The sequence below is a fragment of the Chrysochloris asiatica genome, unplaced genomic scaffold, assembly GCF_000296735.1.
Source record: "Chrysochloris asiatica unplaced genomic scaffold, ChrAsi1.0 scaffold00004, whole genome shotgun sequence".
NCBI classification, from domain to species: domain Eukaryota; kingdom Metazoa; phylum Chordata; class Mammalia; order Afrosoricida; family Chrysochloridae; genus Chrysochloris; species Chrysochloris asiatica.
The window spans coordinates 5,325,252-5,349,615 of NW_006408522.1; the positions used below are offsets into that span (position 1 = coordinate 5,325,252).

The following is a 24,364-nucleotide window of genomic DNA, read 5'->3' on the forward strand; positions in this document are numbered from 1 at the left end:
TCAATGTAAAGAAAAGAAAAATCCTCACCACTGGACCAATAAACAACATCCTTATCAATGGAAAAAAGATTGAAGTTGTCAAAGACTTCGTTCTTCTTGGATTAACTATCAACACTCACGGAAGCAGCAGACAAGAAATCAAACAACATATTGCATTAGGCAAATCTGTTGCACAAGACCTTTTTCAAGTGTTGAAGAGCAAACATGTCAGCTTGAGGACTAAGGTTAGCCTGACCCAAGCCATGGTATTTTCAAGAACCTCATATGCATGCGGAAGCTGGACAGTAAATAAGGAAGACCATAGAAGAATTGATGTTTTTGAGTTATGGTGTTGGAGGAGAATATTGAAAGTGCCATGGGCTGCCAAAAGAACCAACAGATCCGTGTTGGAAGACGTGCAGCCAGAGTGCTCCTTAGAGTCCAAGGTGGCCAAACTTAATCTCTCATACTTTGGACATATTGTCAGGAGGGACCAGTTGCTGGAGAAGGATATCCTGTTTGGTAAGGTGGAGGGTCAGAGAAAAAGAGGAAAAACCCCAATGAGATGGATTGGCCAAGTGGCAGCATTGATGGACTCAAATGTGGCAACAATAGTGAGGTTGGCCCAAGATCGGGCAGTGTTTCATTCTGCTGGGCCTAGGGTCACTATGAGTAGGTACTGAATTGATGGCACCTAACAACAACAACATCTCAAAAGGTAGTCGTGAGAATTAAATGGTGACATATTCTTAGAACAAGTGTTAACAGTGATTATTAGTGGTGGTACTTAAAATGCAGTGCCAATGTTTGTTACTATTTCCATTGATAGGAATTCCTTGTACAGCCTTTCCCCACTGTGTGTGGTGAAGGAGGCTCAGGAGTGTCTGGGAAGGCACAAGTCAGGATGGAAGGAACTCCCTGCTGAGGCCAGCTGTAAAGGAGTGAACTCTGCTCATGATAGGCCGTCAGCCCAGCAGCTCAGAATGCACAGCACATGGAGCCCCTTTGTACTTCTCCACACACAACAAGAGCCTCTGCTCTTGTTGATTCTTGCTTTTGTTCAGGGTTCAAATATTTATGGCTCTGAAGTCCCCAAACAGAGAGCCCTGGTGGTATAATGGCTAAACATTCATATAAATGTCCATTCAGTTAGCTTGGCTGCTAACTGAATGGACAGCGGTTCGAGCCCACTGGCAGCTACTCAGGAGAAAAGACTGGGTGATAAACTCCTGTAAAGATTACAGCCTGGGCCACTCTATGGGGGCAGTTCTACACTGTCCTGTAGGGGTTCTATGAATGTGAATCCACTCAATGGCACACAACAGGCTTGAAACAACTGTGTGGCTCAGGCTGAGCTGGGCCCCTTCCCTTGTGGCTTTCCTCATTGGCTCTCATAGAAAAAGGTGCCTCTCTCCCTCTGAAACTCCCTCTTAATGACAGATGGACTTTCCCCTAGCTGAACTTTTTTATTGTTTGGGTCTTACTTAACATGAAAAAGTTGCTATTCAGCAGAGCTTGAATTATTTTTATTGTTCTAGCTGGGTTGGTCTAGGATGTATTTGGCTGAAGTTGATCTTGACCTTGGATTTTTAACTGGCTCAGACTGGGGGAAGGAGAGCAGGCCTTGGGAATGTGTGTGACAGGCAGCGGGCATACCTTTTAGGCTGAGTCCTTGACCCTACTGCTTGATATAATGCAGTCCACGGTGAGAAAGGACCAGGAAGTAATTTTTTAAATTATAAAGTTTTTCTCAAATTTTTGCCCTACGCAAACATTTAGAAATAGTTCTTTTTTTACTCAAACACTCAGTACCATCAACTCAGTTGTTATTGTTAAGTACCATCTAGTTGTTTCTGACTCATAGTGATCCTGCATTGGGTTTCCAAGAAGCAACTGGTAGGTTTGAACTGGTTCACAGTCGAGTGCTGATCCTACAGCACCACACCAGAACTTCAACTCAATAGTATACCCTATAAATGGAAATGGATTGGGTCCAAAACACCTATTTTACAATTTTCCCAAAGGGACATGTGTTAAAATTTAAAAAGAAAGAATATGTGCCTATCATTATAGGCCCATTTGTTTAGAAAGCATTAAAACTGGACATTTGAAATAGCCTTTTTATGCTTAAGACTTTCTGGACACCTTGGGTGGTACATATGGTTGGCAGTTGACCACTAACCTAAAGTGACAATGTTTGTTAGTATTTCCATTAGTAGGAATTCCTTGGACAACCTCTCCCCCCAGTTTGATGGTTTGAATCCACCCAGTTAAACTGAACAAAGAAAGTCCTGAGAATCTTCTTCTGTAAATATTACAGCCAAGAAAAGTTAGTGAACAGTTCTACTCTATAACACATTGGGTCACCATGATTCGGATTAGACTCAGTAGCAACAGGCTTTCTGAATTAGCACCTGTTGTAATAACCTTAATATTTATGTTATACCAGTTTGGACTGAATGAAAAGGCAATAGTTCTCAGCTTTGGTTTAGTCACATTTGAACTGAAGGTCAGCACTCCATTTTTCTCTTTCATAACACTGTAACTCAGAAGCCATTTCCCTGAAAGAAATGTATGACCGCCTTTGCTGAAGTGAAGCCTAAGTCAGTTAAGAAAGAGGAGGTGTTAAGTGGGGGCCATCAGACCTTGGGGAGAACCTAATGGCTCACCCAATAGCCCCCATCTCTCATGCTGAGTTCAACGCACAGACCAAATATCCAAGTGGTCTTGATTATGTGACAGCCACAAAAGGCACCAGGTATAATTTTCATGTAACGGATTCTGCATTGGCAGCTAACTGCAAGATTAACAGTTCAAAACTACCAATTGCTCCATGGGAGAAAGTTAAGGTTTCCTGCTCCCATAAGATTTACAGCCTTGGAACCCCTTTGTAGATTGGCTATGAGTCAGAACCAACTCAATGGCACACAACAACATTTTAAAAATTTAGCCTCTCCTGGTGCCTGATTTTCTTTAGGTGCCCAAGCAGCTTTCCTTCCTCCTGATTCCTTTCAGGTCCTTCTGTTCCTTTTGGCCGCTACACCAATCTCTGGGCAGCAGCTTAGACTTCCTTTCAGTTTTCATTTCCCTCACTTCCCTGACTTACAGGTATCTGGCTCGGGTATAGAGCTGTACCCCATTCCTGGCATCTTATAACCCCTGCCCTGGTCTTTTTTTTTTTTTTTTTTTCTTTAGAGGAATTGTGAAAGTGACACTGAAGAGGAAATTGCCAAGAGGAAAGCGCTCCACCCCCGGAGGAGGAGTAGCACCTCCTAACTGGCCTGGTTGTCGTGACCCCTGGGAGGCCCAGACCCAGAGAAGACTCTGTTCTTCACAGACTCTTAGACCCAGACTGTCATTCACATCCAGGCCTTCCGCATCCTTGAGCACTTTGCAACAAAGAAAGGCCTGTAGCATTCAGAAGAATGTGCATGGGCTCCAGGAGACCGTGGGAGCTGTGGCTGTCTTCTTCAGAAGAGGCTTCGAGATTCTCCAAGCTCCTAATTCTCCACAAAACTGGCTTTCACCTGTCTGCCAACCTCAGGATCTGGGATGGGGGTGTGGACCTTAGAAAACTATGTAAACAAATGTCATTCATATCTGGAGCTGTGTGTGTAGATGTGTTATGGCACCACATGGGGGACTGGACAGAAGTGAGTCCCAGGTCAGCTCTTTCAAAGTCCTGTTTGTCTTCCTGGAAGCTGAGCTGCTGAGCTGGGCCAGGCTAATGGTAGAGAACCAAATGTCAGGCAAAGGGCAAACCCTGGGTCCAGTCACTCTATCGTCTAATCAAGGGAGGGAGATTACATTTTATCCCTGTGGGTAGAGCTTGACTGTCATAATGACTGGCCAGGGACAAGGTGAGGTGTTTGGGAGGAGGTCAGAACCAAATAGGTCAAAAATTACACCAGAAAGACAGAGACCTCCCTTCATGGGAACAGGACGAATGAGTGAAGTGAAACTTGGGGTGTGAGGGACCAATTCTGTGACCTCCTAGAACCCACGTGTAGGTAGAGTGTCAGGCTGGCCAACACATCAGATCTTCTAAAGCAGCTGATTACCCATCCATTTGTGACATTTTAATTTTTCTTTCATTTTTCTTTAACTTCTGGTTTACCTGATACTTGGATTTTTTTAGGGGCATCCATGGTACTATAGGATAAGCACTGAACTTCAAGGTTGGTTGAACTGCAAGGTTGGTGGTTTCTACTCACCAGCCACTCCTCAGAAACCCTATGCAAGGTGGCTATGAGTCAGAATCGACTCAACAGCACTTAACAATAAAATAACAACAATATCTGATTTTCTTCAGCCCAGGTACCTATGACCCTGTGTGGGGGATTATATCCAGGGTTGGGGTGTAAGTGAACATGTCTTACTGAACCACCCCCTCTGAACTGCAGAGCACCAACCTTCTGAATTCTTCCATAGAGGCCCCCAGAACCCAGATGTTGGTCCAGATACCAGCATACAGTGTCTTTACTCCCTCTACCATTACCCCTGCCAACTATAGCCAAAAGAGAGGCAGATGAGTTTTTAAAGATGTAGAAAAGGGCAAAGAGGAAACTACTGGGGAAAAAGAGAGAGAGAGAGAGAAAACACACACAAAACACCATGTACTGCTTGGACCCTTGAGAGTGAATATAACAAGGGAAGCTTAATGACACAGAAATGTGGACCCTGGTTTCCAGGCCAAAAAAGTGGTTTCTAACCAGAAACCTAAGGAAAGAATCTTGAAGGTCAGAAATAAAGAGAGCCAGGATGAAGTACAGAGGAAGTTCATGGGAAAAGATGGAAAGAGAGGGAGAGACATTTTTGAAGGTGAATGCAGAGGCTGAGCTGAGGAAATGACCCAAGAAATAGAGAAGGAGTAGGTAATAAAGCATGGTGAAAAGAAGGGGGTCCAGGAGAAAAAGAGGCAGCTATTCTTTTTCTTTTCTTTGACTTTTTATTGTGAATTGGATGAAGGTGTACAGAACAGATCAGTTTTCCACTCAACAATTCATACACGTTTTATTTCATTTCATTGATTGTGATACCCACAATGTAACATCATTTATCCCAATACCTCCCTATGTTTTCTGTTTCCATTTGTCCTTCTTCCCTAACTCTCCTGAACTTTGTCCTTGGATAAATGCTGCCCTTTTGATCATACCTCACTCGTGTTATTGTTCCTCTTATGGACCTGTCTATTGTTCGGCTAAAAATTTAGCTACAGGGGTGAGTTCAGTTCCAGTCCTGAAAGGTGACTAAGAGCCACAGTCTGTGAGGTTGTGTCAGTCTCTATTCAACTAATAAGGCTGGTCTTTCTTTTTTTTAAAAAAGCATTCATTCTTTTTGTCAGTAGCTAGTTAAAAATACATCACGTGAAGAGTGTGGGCCAACTACCTTCATCTAGTGGGTGGATCCAGGGAAAGTGGCTCCTGGGACAAAAAGGCAAACCAGTGTCAGCAAAGTTTCTTGACAGAAATGGAGTGGACCTGCAAGAGGAAGTGATTTGTTGAAGATAAGAAGTTGACCTTCGGTTCCTAAACCTCCTCAGTTCTCTGGTAGAACTAACTTTGTGCCTCACTTCCACTTCTGGAGGACAGCTGAGGCTGAGAACTACTGACTGCAGTTCCCTGCAGGGCTTGTGGCTGTGGCTGGTCACATAACCATCAGGGAATGTTCTAGAACAGGAGCTCGCGGGAAAGGAGAGGAATGAATGGCTTTGACAAACCCGGCCTCAAGTTTCCAATCATGATCATGACTTTTAGAACTTACTCAGGCTAGCCACTAAGGAGTTGTTGTTGTTGTTAAGTGCCGTGGAGTCGGTTCCGACCCATAGCGACCCTATACAGGGTTTCCAAGGGTGTAAATCTTTATGGGAGTAGAAAGCCTGATCTTTCTCCCGCAGAGCAGCTGGTAGTTTCGAACCGCTGACCTTAAGGTTCGCAGCCTGATTCGTAACCACTACTCTACCAGAGCTCCTTACAGCTGATATAATGGTTGAGTGCTTGACTGTTAACCAAAAGATTGGCAGTTCAACCCACCCAGGAGAAAAAACCTGGTGATCTGCTTCTATAAAGATTGTTATGTGTTGTCAAGGAGATTCTAACTCATACTGATTCTATAAGGTCTGTTCTTGTAAAAATTGTTACTATCGTTAAGTGCCATCGAGTTGGTTCTGACTCATAGCAACCCTGTATAGAGTTTCCAAGGAGCGGCTGGTGAGTTTACAGCCTAGGAAACCCTATGGGGCAGTTCTACTCTTTCATATAGGGTCACTATGTGTTGAGACCAACTCAGCAAGCACACAGAAACCCAGCCACTCCATTTTATTAAAGAAAGGAGTAGTGTCAAGTTCTGCGCCACACGACAAGTCTGTGAACAAGTCTGTTAAAACCTCAGATTTCCTAACTCCGAGTATAGAGCTCATTTCTGCAGTCTGATAGACCGGCGTAGACCTTTCAAGAAATGAATGGACTGTTACTTTTGCTGCTCCCTCTCTCAGTCTTTGTTTTTGGAAATGGAGGAAATGAGCACACCTGTTTCTGTCCATCTTTTTACATTAAAGGACACTGCTCTAGGACACTTTCAGTAGCCAAGTACCAGTCAGTGAACCCATATTTTTTGGGCTCCCACTGTGGGCCTGGCTTTGTTTTCTGTTCTGGGTTAGAAAGGAGAGCAGGACAGTCGTGGTCCTGTCCTAAAGGCAGCCATATTCTGGGAATCCAGGACTCCGACATCCTGCTCACGGACTGTACTTCTCAGTCTTCCTCCCATCCAAGTTATACAAGGGGGCTTCAAAAAGTTCACAGAAAATTTCCATTATCTTTCAATTCCAATTTTCCATGAACTGAACTTTTTGAAGTCCCCTCAGGTAAAGCACTATTGATCAGTTCCTCCTTAACGCAGATGTCTCGTGTTTGACGGTAGATGCTGGGTTTCCCAGAATCCCTTGGGAATCAGAGGCCAGGCTGGATGGAGGGGGCCTTTGAGGATGCACATCCTGCATTCTCACCTCAGAGACCTCCCAGCTCCCAGTCCTTGTGGTCTCTCCGCTGACAGATGACTGCTGCCCTCCCTCTGTGTGTGAGAAGGAGTGGCCCAAGGGAACCAGGTGTGTTCTGGTGCCTCTGAAGATGTATTGACCAGCTGACGCTTCAAGGCTGAAAGGTTGACAGCATGTGCTCTGAGGTAAATGGAACATTCCCAGTGATTACAACTGTGCTCGGCTAAAAGGTAACTCTTAAAATAGGTCTGATGGTGTCCTATCCTAGAGTGTTTTCCTCTGTGTTTGCAGGATACTGCATTAATATTTCACAAGTACGCATATAAATATTTTAGTGCAGTGTGTTTTAATGTCAATGCCATTGACTTTTCTGACTCCAGATCTCAGAGTGCATTTGCTTTTTCCATGCATGTATTTATTTGCTGAAGGTTTTGGGAAAGTAAATGAAAAAAAAAAAAAAAGAAAGTAAATGAAAGCCATGGAGTTCTGGTGTGGCGCTGCAGGATAATGCACTGGACTGCCAGGTCAGTTTGAGTTGCAAAGTCGGTGGTTCAAACTCACCAGCCACTCCTCAGAAAACCTATATAGGGTTGCTATGAGTTGGATCCAACTCGATGGCATTTAACAACAACAACAAATGAAAACCCAAAATCTTTATTAAAGAAAAATCAAGCCCTGTGCATGACAACCAAAGTAGGTATATGTGAAAAGAAGTAAATAGAATACTGGGATTTTGCCAGAGATTCTGACACAGGTGTGTAGAACTTTCTTTCCATCTGGTTCCCAGCTTGATGTCATCCTGACGTTGTCCCGTTCACTGTTGCTGCACCTTAAAGAGTAATATCTTCCCTGGTGTTCTGCTGAGATGATCTATTCTAAGCAAACTTTAGTAGGCCTATAGATTGGAGCAGTTGAAGAGCTATGAACAACGGTGACTTTTCATTAATAATTTCTAAGATGCTTTTCTTTGTTTTGCTTTTTTTTTCTCCTCTCTCCCACTAGTTTCTTCTTTCTTCCTCTTCTACCCTCAGCAAGCCATAATATATAGCTGAAACCATATTTTAATAATGACTTTCCTTATGGAATAAAATTCACATTTCCTGCTCTTAAACTAAATAACAGTTGATTATATTATCTAGGGAAGAATAATTTTGTAAGAGTTTCTCTCCTGCCGTGGGGAAATGATCTCCGCTGCTGAGCCAGAGGGAAATTGAAAGAAGAAAAAAGCTCACAGTACTTTTTAAGAACCTTCTCTGTAGTGGGAACATTTCACATATGGCATTTCATTTAACCCACCTCATAACCTTATATGGAAAGTGAGAGCCCATGTATATAGATGAGGAAGCTGAGGTGCAGCAGAGTTAAGACACTGGCATGCGATCACACAGCTGCGGTCCTAGGACCCTGGATGCCTGCCCAGTTTTACTCCCAAATCCAAAGTCTGCTCCTTTCCCTGAAGAAACAGAGTAGAGTGGGGGGAAAGCATCCGAGAGAACCATGTTCAGTATAGTACTATTTTTATAAAGCTCAAAAATAAAACCATAGTATACATTGTTTAGGGAGATATGCAAATGTGATAAAACTATATTTGAAAAGTAATGACTTACTCAAAATTCAGGCTGAAGTTTACTTCTGGGTGGCTGGGAGGAGCACAAGGGTAGACACTATGCTGTTGGGAGAGTCCCAGGCAACACCAAGTTCCACAGTGGGCTCAGAGGAGTTCATTTTACCATTAAGCTTTTCAACTTACAGATTCATTACCAACATTCTTACATGTATTATATATCACATTAAAAATAATGAAAGGGGAAAGTGATGTGGGAAAAAATTAGTGTTAAAAGTCATCAGATGCCACCAGGACCTCTGTGGGGACAAGATATGGCCACTGTGTGGTGACCGTCCCTGAGTGTGCTTTAGCCCTTGTGACTCCATGGTGGGCTTTTCTCTGGATTCTTTTACTAGCACCTAGATCCTGATGTGACGCTGTAGAATAAAACACACCAGCTGCTCCTTGGAAACCCTATTCAGGGTCATTATGAGTCAGAACCAACTCCAGGACACTTAACAACAAGATCAAAGGTCATCACACCATCCATTGTGAGCATACCTGAGCAGGAGTGTTCCCATTTTACAGAGAAGGTATAGGAACCTCCCAGCTTTGCCTATCTACTCCTCACTCCCTTGGAGTTTCCCTAAGGATTCCAGCTAGTTCTCAGACTGCCTTCCAATCTCAAGATTTAAACTCAGCTACTACGGGGTTTGAAAAGCCCTCTGGGCCATTTCCCTGTTCCTGGGTGAGACTGTACTTGGGTTTGTTCCATTCATTCCAAATTGAGAGGATAATCTATGACTTCCCTCAATTCCATTTTGTAGGTCTTAACAATCCTTATTACATTTCACCACTCCGAGTCAAAATGCCTGGGCTTGGTCCTAATGCTGACACGCTGCTCTTGGACAGTGACTCTATCACTCAACCTTGCTGGGTCTCAGCTTTCTCTTCTGTGAAATGGTGAAATAATGTTACTTGGCCCTGATTTTATTAAGGAGTTTGGTTAACTTCAAAGGAATTTGTAAACATAAGGACTTGTAGTTGCATAATTCAATGGTACTCTGATGGGGACATTAGTGGTTCAGGGTAGACATCTCGCCATCCATACAGGAAACCTGGGTTCAATCCCAGGCAGTGTACTTGATGCACAGACACCACCATCTGTCCGTGGAGGCTCGCATGTTGCTATGATGCTGAACAGCTAATGACAATACTATGGATTACCTGATCTGAGCAGCATTTCACTTAATTGAGATGGGGTCAATATGACACCCTGAGAGAACACTGAGCATGCCCATTAGTGGAACTCAATACTGGTCTCCTGGCTCCTGGGTGGAGGACTTCTGTAGACTAGAAGCATCTCTTACTTCTTCATTGGCAACAAACTTTTGTGATGTCTGGTCAGCAAGAATAGGAAAAAGCAAGAGGAATTTTTCTCCATCTCACTGATGCCCAGTGCTCTCCTATCTTGGATACAAAGACTCTCTGCTGACGATCTTTTCCTCACCATTCCAGAAGGGTCCTAGAATTAGGGAGCCCTGTTGGAGAGATCAGAGGCAGGGCCCTGCCTGAACACCGGTGTCATCTTCCTCAAAAGGTAGACATCATTCTTTATCCTGTTTTCTTGTTTTGGATATGGACATGTTTGATTCTTTACTTAAACAGAGCAAGTGCTTTGCCTTCTAGTTTCATATACAGCTTCTGAATACCTTTAGGAATGAGGCTGTGGGCCAGGCCAGACACTGACCACCTGGGTATTTAAGGTCGGGCACACCACATGCCTACAACAGCAAGGACTGGCATCTTGAAGGGCTTTACATTCCAGGCACCATTGGACATCGGAAGCCTTGGGTCTTATTTTACTCAAGAGTTGGTACCGGTGCCCACCCAGTAAGTAACATTTGGGATGCTGTAATGTGGTGCTGTGGGCTAATGCGTCAGACTGCAAAGTCATTTGAACTACAAGGTCGGTGGTTCAAGCTCACCAGCTTCTCCTTGGAAATCTTATACAGGGTTGCTAGGGTTGGAATCAACTTGAAGGCACTTAACAACAACAATAACTTTGCTATGGTTATAAAAGGTATTTGTGTATAAATGAAGTATTCTGGTTTTACTATGTATCAGAAAAAGTGTTCGTAATTTTAGGGACATTGTTGTTAAGTGCTGTCAAGTTGCTTCTGACCAATAGTAATGCTGTATAGGGTTTCCAAGGAGTAGCTGGTGAGCTTGAATCGCCGACCTAGCAATTCAGACAACTTTGCAGTCTGATGCATTAACCCACAGCGTCACACCAGGACTCTGGTGGCACAGTGGTTAAGTCTTTGGCTTCTATTAAAAGATTGGAGGTTCAAACCCACGTAGCGGCTCTGCAGAAGAAAGGTCTGGTGATCTGCTGCCATAAAGATGCCAGCCTACGGAACCCTAGGGGATTGTTCTACTCAGTCACTTGGGGACACTAGGAGACAGAATCGATTGAATGGCATCTAAACAACAACCGTGGGTCAGAATGTGAGGAGGGAAAGACTTATGTTGCCAATGAAATCTACAAATATACTTTAAAACTCCAAACTCAGACTTTCACTGACTTGACTGCTTAGCTTAGCTGTGCACTTTGCCCCCTGTGAGCTGGTTCTGGAGGGTGGGGTGCTTGTCTCTGGCCAGCACCAGAGGGATGTTTGCAGGGTCTGCCTGAGGGGCTGGGCAGTCAGGAGGAAGCAATGTGCAAGACTTCCATGTGTGAATGAGAGGGAACATTCTGGACTGGGAACTCTTTGAGGAAAGATCTGTGTTGCATTCATCTTTGGAGGTGCCACAACCTGCACTGGTGCCTGACGCACAGAATGCTTACTAACAATCTGGGGAGGAAAGGAAAGAATGAAGAGAGGAAGGAAAGGCGAGAAGACTGTGGCAGCCACACAGGGATGCCATGCAGCTCCTTCGAGAGAGAGAACATGTGAGGAGGAGTGTTGTTAGCCAGCAGCCCCCAGCACCATCTGGATCCACTGCAGTATTCCTGTTTGGCCACTGTCTTCAGCAGTAACTGAGCATGACAGGAAGCAGGGGCAGGGAGGCTTTAGAGTTAAGACCCTCTAATGGAACCCTTGCTCTAGGACCCTCATCCTCCTGACTGAGACTCTCTCGGAGCAGCATTTCCAAGGGAGTCTCCTCCCCTCTCTCCTTTCTCAAGTGTCAAACCTGCATCACCTCCCTTGAATACTTCTGATCCCTCCCCTCTATTATCTGGCACACATGCATCCTCCCCAAAGTCTCTTGCACTTCTAATTCCATCTCAGCGTTTGCTTCTCAGAGGACCTGGACTAACACAAGGGGAGAGGAAGAAAGGAAGTTTGAACTTGTCTCTTCTTTGTTTCTCCTTTGGCAGGCAGACAGCAGCAGCCACACTCCACTCACCTTAAAATGGTGTGCCAGGCAATCAGTGCTCAATTCAGGTCTTTTTTGCCCCTTTTTTTCATTGATAATGACTTGTTCCATTATCTAAACAGCATTTCTTAAAGTAAAAGCAAACCCATTGTTTCTCTCTTTTCTCCCATTTCTCATCTTAAAGTAAAAAATCTTGAAGATGGCCTCAGGCTCTCTCATGAGCAGCCTCCTCCTCCTCCTGCTACTTCAGCCTTCAGGGTCTTTGTTCTCCTTGTGCTCCAGACTCCTGGGCCTAGAGTACCAAGACCCACCACCCTCTCTGTATAGGGTTTCCGAGGAGCGGCTGGTGAGCTTGAACCACTGATCTTGTGGTTCAAACCAACTTTGCAGTCCAGCACATTAACCCATGGTGCCTCATCAGGACTCCATTTACACCAAAACATACAGTATCTACATGTACAATTCTGTTGCACTGATTACATTCTTCCATTCCATACAACCATTCACACCTTCCTTTTCTAAGTTATTAATTTCTCTTTAACATAAATTCACTGCTCCCTGAGTTTCTACCTAATCCTTTGAGTGGCTGTTGACAATTTGATACCATGCAGGTAGATCTTAAAAGAGCACTAAGCTCAAGATAGATATATTTTACGCCAAACCAAGCTATCCTTGGATTTTGAGACGTCTTCAGGGATATCTTTGCTTTAAAGTTTAAAGAGTATTTCAGAAAATATGGATTCCATGAAAATTTTAAATTCTGTTCTGCATTTCCCTCAATGTAATCAGGATTCTTCTGTAGAATCTTTTATCAAAACTTTTAATAATGATAGCTAGACACCATCCAGTTCTGCTCTCATAGCAAAGGCGGCAATTGTTCATGGAAGTAATTAGCCACACATTCCCTACATTGTTGCTGTTAAGTGCCATTGAATCTGAACCGATTCACAGTGACCCTGCGTAGAATTTCTGAGGCGCTGCTGGTGGGTTTGAACTGCCGACCTTGTGGTCCAGTGCTTATTGTACAGCACCACACCAGGATGCCAATCCACACATGCCCTCCTCCTATTCCTGGGTCTCTTTTTTCCTCAGTTTCTCCAGGCAAATAGACTTCAGTTGTCCTTTCTTTTATGATAGCTTACAATCTTAAGACCCCAGGCACTATGCAATGAACTAGGGGTAGAATAGAAGCACTAAACATGTTATTAGACTAATTAACTGGGATGGCCCATGAAACCTGCAAACCAAGGAGCCAAATCCTACAAAGTGTTTTGTTTTATATAAGCAGGTTCCGCAGCTTTTTCTTTTTTGTTTGTGATTGTTGTAAATATATCTATTGGCCAAGTTTTGCCAAATCAACTTATTACAGGTGTGTAGGTTATTGGCAGCAATGATATTAATTGGCTGTGCCATCCTACCTGTAATCAATGAGATTTTTCCATCACCGAAAAAGGGGAAAAGGTTCCCCTTTCACCCTCCCATCCCTGGTCATCCCTAATAAACTTTGGTTTCTGTGCATTTATTTGCCTAGTCTGTCTTTTTATGTAAGTGGGGTGCAATAGTGAAGTGCTCAGCTGCTAACCAAAAGGTTGGCAGTTCAAATCCATCCAGCAATTCTGTGGGAGAAAGACCTGGTGATCTCTTTTCATAAAAAGTATAGCCAAGAAAATCCTTTGGGCAGATCTACTTTGACATATGGGGTTACAATGAATTGGAATAAATTTGATGGCACCTAACAACAAGGCCTCTTCTGAATCCAGCTTGAACCTCTGGAAGTTCTCTGTCAATGTATGATTGTAGCCATTTCTGTATTACCTTTAGCAAAACTTTACTCACTTGAGATATCAAAGAGATTGCCCAATGATTTCCGCATTCCGTTGAGTCACCTCTCTTTGGAATGGGCACAAATATGGATCTCTTCCAATTAGTCAGCCAGATAGTTGTCTTCAGTATGGGTTGCATCTCAATGTCAGGAAAACAAAAATTCTCACCACTGGACCAATAAATAACATTCTTATCAACGGAGAAAAGATTGAAGTTGTCAAGGACTTCATTCTTCTTGGATCAACTATCAACACTCGTAGAAGCAGTAGTCAAGAGATCAGACGACGTATTGCATTGGGCAAATCTGCTGCACAGAAACTTTTTAAAGTGTTGAAGAGCAGAGATGTAAACTTAAGGACTAAGTTGCACCTGACTCAAGCCATGGTATTTTCAATAACCTCATATGGATGTGAAAGCTGGACAGTGAATATGGAAGATTGTAGAAGAATTGATGCCTTTGAGTTGTGGTGTTGGAGGAGAATACTGAAAGTGCCATGGACTGCCAAAAGAACCAATAGATCTGTTTTGGAAGAAGTGCAGCCAGAGTGCTCCTTGGAGGCCAGGATGGCTAAGCTCCGTCTCTCATACTTTGGACATATTGTCAGTAGGGAAAAGTTGCTGGAGAAGGATGTCATGCTGGGTAAGATGGAGGGTCAGAGAAAAAGAGGAAGACCCCCAATGAGATGGATCGGCCAGGTGGCATCATTGATGGCGTCAAGTGTGGCAGTGGTGGTGAGGTTGGCCTAGGATTGGACATTGTTTCGTTCTGCTGTGCATGGGGTGGCTATGAGTCGGTTCCGATTCGATGGCACCTGACAACAACAACAACAAGGAGCTCTAGTACCGTAATGGTTATGAATTGGGCTGTAAACCGCAAGGTCAGCAGTTCAAAACTACCAGCTGTTCTGTGGAGAAAGGTGAGACTTTCTGCTCCCGTAAAGATTTACAGCCTTGGAAACCATGTACAGGGTAGCTATGAGTCGGAACTGACTCCACGGCACGTAACAACAACAAAACTTTTTATCGACATACTTTAGAACTACATGAGTGTTGAATGTCAGTCTCTTCTGCTGGACCATATGCTCCACAGGGCAGGACTGTGTCTCTCTTATTGGTTGTTTTCTGCACACTACCTGTGATGCCCAGTAAGTCCTTGTGGAATGAATTAATGAATGACTTGTCCTTTCTTGAATTATCTAAAATGTCAAAGGATAGCTGCAGCATCTCAGACTGTCAATAGGCCAAAAAAGAACCAGTGCCTCAGAACCAGTCACTGGGCAGACACCCTGTCTCAGCATACTTGTTCCTCATGGACTTGCTCAGTTTAATAGACATTTGTGTTGACCTATTGTGTGTAAGACTTTTGGCTAGGCACATGGAGAACAACGATGTTCACTCTGAGGGCAGAGACGGACTGGGTCTTGCCTCTTGTTTAGAGGAAACCCATGATGGATGAACAAGAAAGACAAAGTAATGAGGAGGGAATAAGAGCTAAAGAGAGACAAAAGAGAAATGAAATGCATGGGAGAAGTCATTATTTTTGACTGGGAGTTTGGAAGACTGCATGTTTAGTATTTACTCTGACTTTAAGGGATAAGTAAGCTTCGGAGTCCTAGTGTGGCTCTGCGGGCTAATGCGCTGGACTACAAGGTCCATTTGAACCACAAGGTTGGCAGTTCAAGCTCACCAGCTGCTCCTTGGACTCGACAACATTTAACAACAACAGCAAAGCTGCTGTTAAGAGAAGCAAAATGAAGATATAGGTTAGTATTCTGTTTACTTGTCCTTATATCTTCCCATTACAGAACTTTGGAAAGCTCCCAAATGAATGCTGGAGTGAGATTTCTTTTCTGGGTGTTAACTGGTTGATTGGTGGGTTGGTTATGTATCCTGGAGTCAGTTCCGACTCATAGTGACCTTGTATATAGTTTCCAAGGCTGTAAATCTTTACAGGAGCAGAAAGCATCATCTTTCTCCTGTGGAGCAGCTGGTAATTTTGTACTGCTGACTGTGGTAAATTAGCAGTTCTACCATCTTTCCCTCTGTGGCTATTGTAGCCCTGGTACCAGGATGGAAACCCAAGGGTCCTGCCAGGGAACCTGTCAGTGGCCACCTGTTGATGTGGACAGAGGTGTTCAAGGTCAGGTGGAGATGATGTCTCTGACTCTGGCTGAGTCCTTTTGAGGGGTGTGTATGTGCATTTGCCTGGGTATGTAATGGCTTTTTCTGTGTGTGCAGTTCTGATTGTGTGTCAGGGTATCTGTGCTATGTCTTTCTGTCTGGGTATGTCTGGGTGTCTCTGTGTAAGTCTGCATGCCTTTGTTCCTACATTTGCACCTTTGGGTATGTCTGGGTGTCTCTGTGTGTGTATCTGTGTTTCTCGTTGTGTGTGTCTGTCTATTTGTCTGGTGTGTCTGGGTGTCTCTATGTGTGTACATCTAGCTTTGCTTTGGTGTATCTGCACTTACCTCTGTGTTTCTGGGCAGATCTGAATATCTCTGTGTGTGCGCATCTGACTGTGCATCTGGGCATGTCTGAGTTTCTCCAAAAGGTCTATGGAGAAAGTGCCTTCTGGGTGCAGAATTTACAGCATTTGCTCTACCGCTGTCAGACCTCTGAGGCTGGTCTGTTTGACTTTCCAGGGGATGGGTTTGAGGACAGCCACATCTGCTGAGTCACAAGGATGTGGGCTGTGTGTTCACTGTTGGACATATTTCCTTTCACACACACTGAGGGGAAATTTCAGACGCGCTGGCTGACCTTGCATTCTTTCCGAAGGTTGTGACCTCAGCCAGCCCCAGGAAGGAGTGGACGCGAGAGTCCTCATGAGACCTAGAGGTTGGCAGAAGGAGAGCTGAGACTCGGGTATTCCCCAGCTGGGTCCCCTGGGTCATGGCTTTCTCATGCTGTTCCAATAACCAAGCTGCTTGTTTTGAAGTTGACTGATGGGACATTTCCTGGTGGGAGAGGAAGCCAGGGCAGATCTTCTAGAATGGTACAAAGTAAAAACCTCTTCAAATTCTTAAGATCAGTGCTGATCTGGTAGGCTCCACCAACGAGCGAGAGTATAGACCCAGGGAAATATTTCTCCTGTTCCCTCTAACCTTAACCAACCATCCAACAAATAAACAAAAATCACCACATGCTGTGCAATCAAATGAGTCCTTCCAACTTGTCTGACTTAAGCAATATCATTGCTCTCAGGAATGACAGGACTGTAAGTCTCTGTCACAGTTTCTTTCATCGTAACGGGTTTCACAGGTTCTCTCCTAAGAGTAGACGGTGAAGGGCAAGAGGCCATATGCCCACTGGTGTTGTGCCTGGCTGGATACCATGAAGGAGGGAAGGTAGGCACATACCTTTTGTGTCTCTGTGTCTGTCTGCCCATCTTTATTTTTGTGTGGGTCCTAGCATGGTCCTAGACATTCAAGTATTTAAAAAAAAAAAAAAAACCAAGTCAGTTTCTGTTGTGCTGATCCTAACTCATGATGCCCGCAAGCACGTCAGAATCAACTGTGCTCCGTGGTTTACTGATTTTCAATGACTGATTTTTCAGAAGTAGATCGCTAGGCCTTTCTTTTAAAGCACCTCTGGGTGGACTCACCCTCCAAACTTTCTGCTAGCACCTGAGTGCATTAACTACACCACCTTGGGACGTCAGGCATTGGGGCACATTAGGGAAACAGACTGGGAGTAAACCCATAGATAAGCTGCTTCTCCAGTCCTGTGAGGTAGGAGATACAGGTCACTTCTTGAATTCATAAGGTGAAGACCGCTGACAAACCAGTGTTTACCAATAATTTTTGTGTCTAGTAAGGTTCCGTCAACACACTGGGCCGAGTGGTTCTGGAATGCAGGGCAGTGAGTAGGTTTGGAGACTCATGTATTCCTGAGAGACAGATTGGATAGTCAGTAGCCAGATGAATCAGGGTTTCTACAACTTTGTAGATGCTCATCCAACCCCATTGAAGATGACCCGAGGTGACAGAGAGTTCATGGTCTCCCAGAGGACCCTCAAAAGCTAGTGTCAAACTGTTTCCAGATTCTTTCTCAGGTTGAGTGCAAATCTGCTTCCCAAAGATCCATCCTTCTTCCTGGTTCAAGTCTATCCTCAAAGAATCCACACTTCAGGGGCAGGAGCAGCTAACTTGTTGTGCAGGGTAGGATGAAATAGGGGCTAAGCTGGGAGCTGAGGAAGGAATCCTGCATTCTGACTGGTGGGGTCAGGCAGGCATCCAGAGGAGGTTTGAGGCAGCCTTAAAGAAGAAGAGAGTTTGTGTAAGTGGAGGGGCTATGGAGCTGAACAAAGACTCAGAGGTGGGAGGGAGCAGGGCATCCCTGAGGCTGTAGAGTAGCCTGGTAGGAGTTGGAATGGAGGAAGAGCTGTGGAGTGTTGTCCACTCCTCACAGGAGCTGGAAACTGTGAGCTCTGCAGAGCCTCAGAGGCTTTTTAAAAAACATAATTAATTTATCGTTGTTGTTGAAAATATGCATAACAGAACATACACCAAATCAATGATTTCAAATGTACAATTCAGTGACTGATTCCATGCTTCAAGTTATCATTTTCACCTTTGTTTGTGAGTTGCTCCTCCTCCATTATCATGAATTCACGGCTATGGTATTTTCAATAACCTCATATGCATGCGAAAGCTGGACAGTGAATAAGGATGACCGGAGAAGAATCGATGCTTTTGAGTTATGGTGTTGGAGGAGAATATTGAAAGTACCATGGACTGCCAAAAGAACCAACAGATCTGTGTTAGAAGAAACACAGCCAGAGTGCTCCTTGGAGGCCAGGATGGCCAAACATCGTCTCCCATACTTCGGACATATTGTCAGGAGAGACCATTCGCTGGAGAAGGATATCATGTTTAGTAAGGTGGAGGGTCAGAGAAAAATAGGAAGACTCCCAACAAGATGGATTGGCCAAGTGGCAGCATCAATGGACTCAAGCATGGTAACCATAGTGAGGTTGGCCCAGGATTGGGCAGTGTTTCGTTCTGCTGTGCATAAGGTCGCTATGAGTCGGTACCAACTCGATGGCACCTAACAAAAACAAGATTCCTGGTGTGGTGCTGTGGGTTAATGCGCCAAACTGCAAAGCCATTTGAACTGCAAGGTCGGTGGTTCAAACTCACCAGCTGCTCCTCAGAAACCCTATACAGGGTTGCTACGGGTCGGAATTGACTCAATGGCACTTAACAACAACAAAGATTCCTACAGAATCTTCTGAGTATCTGTTGTCAATTTGATCCTACATATTGATAATTCTTTAAAGAGGCACAATGCTCAAGACAGACATTCTTTGCTTATTAAACTAAACTATTTGGTGTGGGACTCCTGGTATAGCACTGTAGAACTGTGAGTCACAATATCAGCAGTTCAAACTCACCAGCTGCTTCTCAGAAATTCTATACAGGGTCGCTATGGGTTGGAATAACAAATTGTTTGGTTTAAAGGAGACTTCAGGGAATTTTTCAAGTCTAAACATTATCTCAGGGTCAAAATGTTGGAAGATCATCCAGCTTCCATGACTCCATATACATTGTGAGACTTGCTATCAGAGCTGCAGCTTAGAGCAGTGCTTCTCAGATGTAGTCCCCAGGCAGCATCAGCATCAGCATCAGCATCAGCATCAGCATCAGCATCAGCATCAGCATCAGCATCAGCATCAGCATCACTTGGGAACATTTTGGGCATGTAGATATTCAAGTCACCTCCCAGACCTAAGCAGACCAGTTGTAGTGGAAGTGATTTTGACTCTTGGTGACTCCATATGAGTTAGAAACTCAGGGGTGGTGAACCCAGCATCTGTACTTTAACAAGTTCTCCAGCAGATCCTGAGGTATTGGTTTAGAAAAATAACCCTGATGGGGAGGGGAAAACAAATGAGGTGGGGATGTTTGGAGGAGGGAGAGCAGCTAGGGGCTTGAGCTGGAGAGGGGGTGAGAAGAGTCAGACAGACTTGGGGGATGTACATGGCTTTCCGGGGCTTCAGTTTCTGCATCTGAAAAGCAGGATCACAGCTGGTGGCTGGACATGAGGCTGGGGAAAGGTGTCACCAACAACACTCTTAACTAGATGACCATCGGTCCCAGTCTGCTGAGGACTGATGGATTCCTGGGACACGGAACTATCAATATTAGAACTAGGAGCATCCAGGGCAAACTGAGACAGATGTTCACCCTGCCCCAGCATGATACCCAGAAAGAAGCAGTGCTTCAGATGTTTACAAAGGGAATGGGCAAGGGGCGGGGTTTCTGAGGCTCTCAAAGTCCCCTTCTCTAGCACTTCGGTGGTAGCTCAAATTGCCCACCCCTCTTGTCAGGCCTGGCAGGAACCCCTCCCACACGCCTGTGCCCTAAGTTGGCTCTGGAGACCAGGTCTGAACCCAGAGAGGCAGGTGGGGCCTAAGCCAAGGCCAAGGGTGCAAGGTCAGTTCCCTATGGCTATGTCGCTGGCCTGATGCCTCAGTCACATGAAATACAATATGGCTGATGCTTCCCAGACCTTGCTGACACTGCTGGAGCTGAAAATACCCTGGATCCTGGCCTGGGCACCTGGGTGACTCCTCTGAGCTAGGAGTCAGGGGAATAGCCATAGTGCATGTTACCCTACTACCCTGGCTTCAACTAGACTTTCACCTTCTTAGCCCGGGCCTCAGTCAGGTGATTTCAGGGCCCTGTGACTGCCCACCTTTCCTACAAGTTGATTTTTTTTTTTTAAAGGAGCTTGGATGTTCTTAATTTTCTTCCCCACCCACCCTCCCACACAGCACACAAACCCAAGGGGCATGCTCATGAAGGTGTAAACACCAGACAGAAAGGTGACCCATAGAAAAGGTGACTCTTCAGAAAAGCAGGGGGCTTCTTTCTGAAGATCCCTGCAAACCTTTGTCTTGTTGTTTTCATGTCCTCATTCCTGAATCAATACTTGGGCCTTTGGAAAGGAGCTCTGGTGCAATGGTTAAGTGCTTGGTTGCTAACTGAGAGGTTGGGAGTTCAAACCAACCCAGCGGTTCTGCAGGAGAAATACCTGATGATCTGCTCCCATGAAGATTGTTGTTAAGTGCCATCGAGTCAGTGTGACCCATAACCACCCTGTATAGGGTTTCTGATGAGCAGCTGGTGATCTTGAACCACCAACCTTGCAATTCAAAATGACTTTGCAGTCCAATGCATTAACCCACAGTGTCATTCCAGGACTCCCCATAAAGATTACAGTTTAGGAAGGACTATGGGGCAGTTCTACTCTGTCACACGGGGTAGCTGTGGTAGAAATTGGCTCCATGGCATCTAACAACAACAATAACAAGACCCAGGGCCTTAGAGACTAGGGTAGAACCAGCCATCGGAGACAAATGGAGGCATTGCCAAGAGATGGGGAAGCGGGCCTAATGTCTCCCTCAGTTCCTTTCCCTTCCCTGCTGGTCTGAGTCCAGCTCTTTATCCAGTTCTGCTGCTTTTATGCTTCCTGCTTGCTCAGGGTTACCTCACGACAAAACTCCCTGAGGCTTCCCACCCCCAGCGCACTCTACCTGCCCAGAACCCAAAGCCCTGCCTTTATCTACACCTCTTTCCAGGAAAGTGCCTTCAAGCCCAGACAAGTGGTGCTGGCCTCAGGCATGGAAACACTGGCTTTGGAGTCAGGCCACAGCTCTGGGTTTGAATTCTAGTTCTGACACCTTTCTGGCTGAGTAACTTCTGACCAAGTTTACCTCTCTGAGTGTCTATTTTCACTCTTGAAGAGCTGCTATCAGGATTCAATAAAACATGCTAATGCATGTAAATTGCCCAACCAGATCATTGCTCTTAGAAAATGTTTGCCTCTGTAACAACCATGCTTCTTATTGTTGACACCATACAGTAAAAGGATAAAAATAAATTGATAAATGAGGAAACTGGAGCAACAGGAGTGAAGGATAGAGACGCCTTGTAGTACTTCTGCCTCTGAAGCCAAAGCATATGGTTCCCAGGTTGTCTTTAGAGTCTGTGCTGGTAGTTTAATATGAATAAGGAGCCGTGGGTCTCGGTTTCTCCTGTCTTTATTTCCATGCTGTGAGCTAGATAAATGCACACTTGCTTAAGCTGAGACTACTTAGGAAACCTTAGTGCTCACACACAAGGCATATTCTGCTTTCTGCATATCTGACCCCATCAACCAGAGAACCTGACTCCCCTCTGTGACCACCAACCAGCAAGTGCAAAGCAGCTGAGTCAGGTTGCTGGTGCAGCTAGTCTTCTTCCTGTTGGTCTGAAGAGGGTTCCATTTGAGGTCCGAGAAGCAATGATCATAGCGGCTGTCACTTACCATGTACCTGCCATGGACCAGGTGACTTACATGCATTCTCTCTAGTCCTCACAACAATTCTGAGAAAGAGCAATTGTCTGTTTTACTGAGGCTCTGAGTGGTGAATGACTTTTTTAAGACCACACAGCTAGCAAACAAATGAGTGAATTTGGTTTAAAGACCAGTTCTATCTGACTCCAAAGCCTGAGTGCTTTCCATCTCTCAGTGGGGCTCAGGAGACTCAAGTTCCAGGACAAGGCCACCCATTAATGTACCTCTCCTGACTGGTCCTCAACTGTGAATTGGGTGATACCTAAAGTCAGGACCCTGTTCTCCCGGTGTCAGAGTTCTTGGAGGTCGTCTTCTGAGCATGTAAAGGGCACAGTCAGGGCAGAATTGAGACCCAGGTGACTTTGATGTTTTCTAATCGTCTCTTGTGAGACTTTTCCTGGCCTAGCTAGTGTCTTTCCACTGCCAGATGGTCTTGAACCCAGCAGTTATTCCTCCCAGGACTGCTTTGACCCATCCTCTGGACCATTCCTGCCCACAGCCTCAAAAAATATCCTTCAGTTTAGCACTTTATCTTCCTTGCCATCTTCAAGAAGATCTAGGAGAGAAGCTATCTAAGAGGGGAATGACTAATGGATTTTTATCTGCATTTTATCAGGAACTTTTAGAAACTGTGATATACCCAGAAGAGCAGGAGGCCAACTTAGTAACTTTGTCAGTGCCTCTCTGGGTCCCCTCATAACCTCGACATTCACTGTGACTTTTGTTCCATTCAGCTCTTTCCCTAGATGTGCTCCTTAAAGGTAGGGATTAACTGGGTCTTGCCTCTTGTCCAAACGAGCCCCATGATGGAGCACCCAACCCTGGGACTGAAACCCTTTGAATCACAAGAGCCAGGATAGGGCATCCATGGCTGGAACTGAGTTTGCCCCTGTGTAGGAAGCATAACCACTTCTGAACTCCTCTCTTGTCTCAGCCAGTCTTTGGTAGCTAAAGAGGAAGAAAGAGGTGGAAGGAGAGAGGGGGCTTAGAAATGAAATGTATGGACTTCTTCCACTTAATTTTTCCCTATGCTTGGTTCCACTGAAGTCACAGTAAGTAACCAGGAGCCAGGCTATACATTTTAGGACCAGAGGCGTTTCCTCTATTTTCCCACTACAAAGTTATCAAGAAGTAACAAAAGGGAAGACAACTAACATTTATCAAGTTCCTATGATGCATAGGCATTGTTCTATAGATTTGTGCACAGACTTTACCTGACGTGTTGTTATCTCCAGTCTGCAGATGAAAAAAAGTCCGAAGACCTAAGATGCTATGTTACATGAGGTAGTGAGGCTAGTAGATGGGGAAGCCAAGATTTGAACCCTGTGGCGCTATGGGCTTATGTGCTAGAGTGAAAAGTCGTTTCGAACCACAAGGTTAGCAATTCAAACTCACCAGCTGCTCCTTGGAAACCCTATACAGGGTCACCAGCTCCTCCTTGGAAACCCTATACAGGGTCACTATGGGCCGGGATCAATTCGACAGCACTTAACAACAACAACAGCATAGCTCTAAAAATACATGTGCTGCATGATTCTGTAGACTGCTCCTGGGCAGCTCCTTGGGGCACAGAGACTAGGGAACTCTACAAGAGACACCAAGATAGACACTCAGGAAGGCAACGTGCAACTTATTCCAGCTGGGGTTCAGACAAGCAGCAAAGGGTGCCAGTCAGCGACTGAAGGCAGATCATGAGTTTTCTGTGCCCCGCCCCCTTCTCCAGCTTGTAGGTACCATCTTATGTTGCCCCTAGTTCGTTTAGAGCATTGGCTGAGCATCCCCATTGATTTGAGAGCGCCTTGGAAGCTTGTCTGATTTGAGCCACCAGGTGGCGCTGCACAGGCCACAGGCCTTGAAGTTCTTGTTGTTAAGTGCCGTGGAGTCGGTTCGACTCATAGCCACTCTGTACAGGGTTTCCGAGGCTGTAAATCTTTACGGGACCTGTAAGCCTCATCTTTCTGCCGCGGAACAGGTGGTAGTTTCGAACTGCAGGCCTTGATAATTGGATCTTAAAAACTCAGTAGGTCCTGAAGGATCTTCTGAAACAGGCCACAAATCCCCCACAAGCTTCTTGGGGAACTTTAAAAAAAAAAATACTGGAACAACCCTGAGAATCTGGTTTGCTATTCTGAACTGGTTTGCACAAATCACTATTTAAGATTTTGTTTGCTTAATTTTCTGAATAGGTGGAACATCATTCACACCGTTCAAAATTTCAAAATATATTTTAAAAATCCTATCTTCCTCCATCCTTAACTAATTGTGGTGATTGCATATTGTTAGTTATTTGTGAA

At 44.8% G+C, this 24,364-nt stretch overlaps 1 protein-coding gene across 1 annotated transcript in view; it reads left to right on the top strand.

The window, feature by feature from the left end:
- The window catches only part of DAPK2 (death-associated protein kinase 2), a 156,468-nt gene extending 152,923 nt beyond the window's left edge, over positions 1-3,545 (top strand). The window contains exon 12 of the mRNA XM_006831551.1: positions 3,175-3,545. Coding sequence (XP_006831614.1) covers positions 3,175-3,255 — 81 coding nt within the window. The 3' untranslated portion in view covers positions 3,256-3,545. The remainder of the gene's footprint in view (positions 1-3,174) is intronic.
- Positions 3,546-24,364: the final 20,819 nt, after the last annotated feature.